At 33.3% G+C, this 1,813-nt stretch overlaps 1 protein-coding gene across 1 annotated transcript in view; it reads left to right on the plus strand.

The window, feature by feature from the left end:
* Positions 1-1,813, plus strand: part of LOC106471225 (lysosomal-trafficking regulator-like) — a gene marked incomplete at its 3' end in the record, with an annotated part of 86,667 nt that overhangs the window by 59,743 nt on the left and 25,111 nt on the right. Inside the window, exons 16-17 of the mRNA XM_022399847.1 lie at positions 213-400; positions 1,313-1,440. Of these exons, the coding sequence (XP_022255555.1) occupies positions 213-400; positions 1,313-1,440 (316 nt within the window). The remainder of the gene's footprint in view (positions 1-212; positions 401-1,312; positions 1,441-1,813) is intronic.

Here is a 1,813-nt window from a genome sequence, read left to right on the forward strand (position 1 = left end):
AATGTATGGTGAAGTAGGATGGTGTTGGTAGTTCCCTGTATTTGTTCACATTAATGTATAGTGAAGTAGGATGATGTTGGTAGTTTCCTGGATATGTTCACATTAATGTATAGTGAAGTATATGTATACTTAATTTAAAAAAAGAGTATATATTCAGTAGCGATAAAATCATTTTTAGAGTAATTGTATTTAATTTTAACTGTCTTTTATAGATGTAGTTCTGACAAAAGAACTGAGTTTTCATCTGTCCAGCCTAGGACCTGATTTTACTAGTCTTACAGACTGTGAATTGGGTAATGAAGTCTGGTGTCCTGCACATCTTACATCACAGCTTGTCCATTCTGGCCTGAGCCAAGAGATACTAAGTGGTTTAAAGATGCCATCTTTAAGACCTTTACAGGTTTGTATTATCTTGTAGTACTTTAAACTGGTATGAAACATATTTATTCGACTTTTGTTGTAGGATGTAAGTCAGCATTCATGTAGGTAGAAACCTTTCCTATAACCATATGAACATAAAAAAAAAAAAAATATCCTTGCTTGATAGATGGCTTAGAAAGAAGAAGGTATATCTGAAAGGCATTTTTAATCAACTACACCTAGCTATAAAGTTTTGGTTAATGTTTTGAGCTGCTTGTGCTGATCTTCATCAGTTTATAAACAGAACCTATTCATAGGTTACTTTAGTGATGTCTGTTGGTAGCCAAGTACACTGACATGTTGTCCATTTGCAGCTGTAATTTTCTGACCCAATCTCATGATTACACTAAACCAGAATTGACTGGCAATGGTCATCTTATATCAGAGATAATGGTGTATCTTGTCCAGGCATTCCAAACAACCATGGTTATCTTGTATCAGAGATAATGATGCACCTTGTCCAGGCGTTCCAAACAACCATGGTTATCTTGTATCAGAGATAATGATGCACCTTGTCCAGGTGTCCAAACAACCATGGTCGTATTGTATCGGAGATAATGGTGTACCTTGTCCAGGCGTCCAAACAGCCATGGTCATCTTGTATCGGAGATAATGGTGTACCTTGTCCAGGCGTCCAAACAGCCATGGTCATCTTGTATCAGAGATAATGTCTGTTGATTATTTTAAACAATTTATTTTAGAATATATAAAAAAAGTGAACACTGATATGTTCATTTTATTTGTCTTAGTTTTTCTGGAAAAAATTGACAAATAGTGGTTTGTTTTTGAAAAATTTATATTGAATTTCTAGGTAATAATAAATTGTTTGAAAAGTGCCTTTTATTTCAGCATTTAATTTTTATTTTAATATTTTAACTATCCATGTTTTTAGGAAACTTTATTAGCTGTTTATGTTGCAAAGAATCCAAACAATTTTCTACTGTATCCTCATGTGGTAGGATCATCTGGATCAATCCTTCAACCTCTGAGTTCATTTTCACTGGCATCTGCAGGGTTCAGGTTTGTGATGTTTGTCACAATTGTGTAGGAGAATTTATGAAATCAATATTTTTTAATCTATAGCATTGTCTTTTGTGAAGAATGAAAGTAACAACTTTTAGGTATATTTATTCGTAATGTTTAGGATATATAAGATATAATGTAACAGCTTGTAGGTATATTTATTCGTAATGTTTAGGATACGTAAGATGTAACGCAACAACTTGTAGGTATTGTTACGTATCTGCTTGTTTGTTAATTTCCGGTGGAAATTCATTCCAAGGAACTTCAGTGATACAAGTCCTTACTTGATTAAACCAGTTTATTCTTTCTCGATACACATTTTAGTACACAGTAGTTCCACAATCAGTACGTTTCTTGTCACTTTAAATTT

The sequence above is a fragment of the Limulus polyphemus genome, unplaced genomic scaffold (assembly GCF_000517525.1).
Source record: "Limulus polyphemus unplaced genomic scaffold, Limulus_polyphemus-2.1.2 Scaffold4480, whole genome shotgun sequence".
NCBI classification, from domain to species: Eukaryota; Metazoa; Arthropoda; class Merostomata; order Xiphosura; family Limulidae; genus Limulus; species Limulus polyphemus.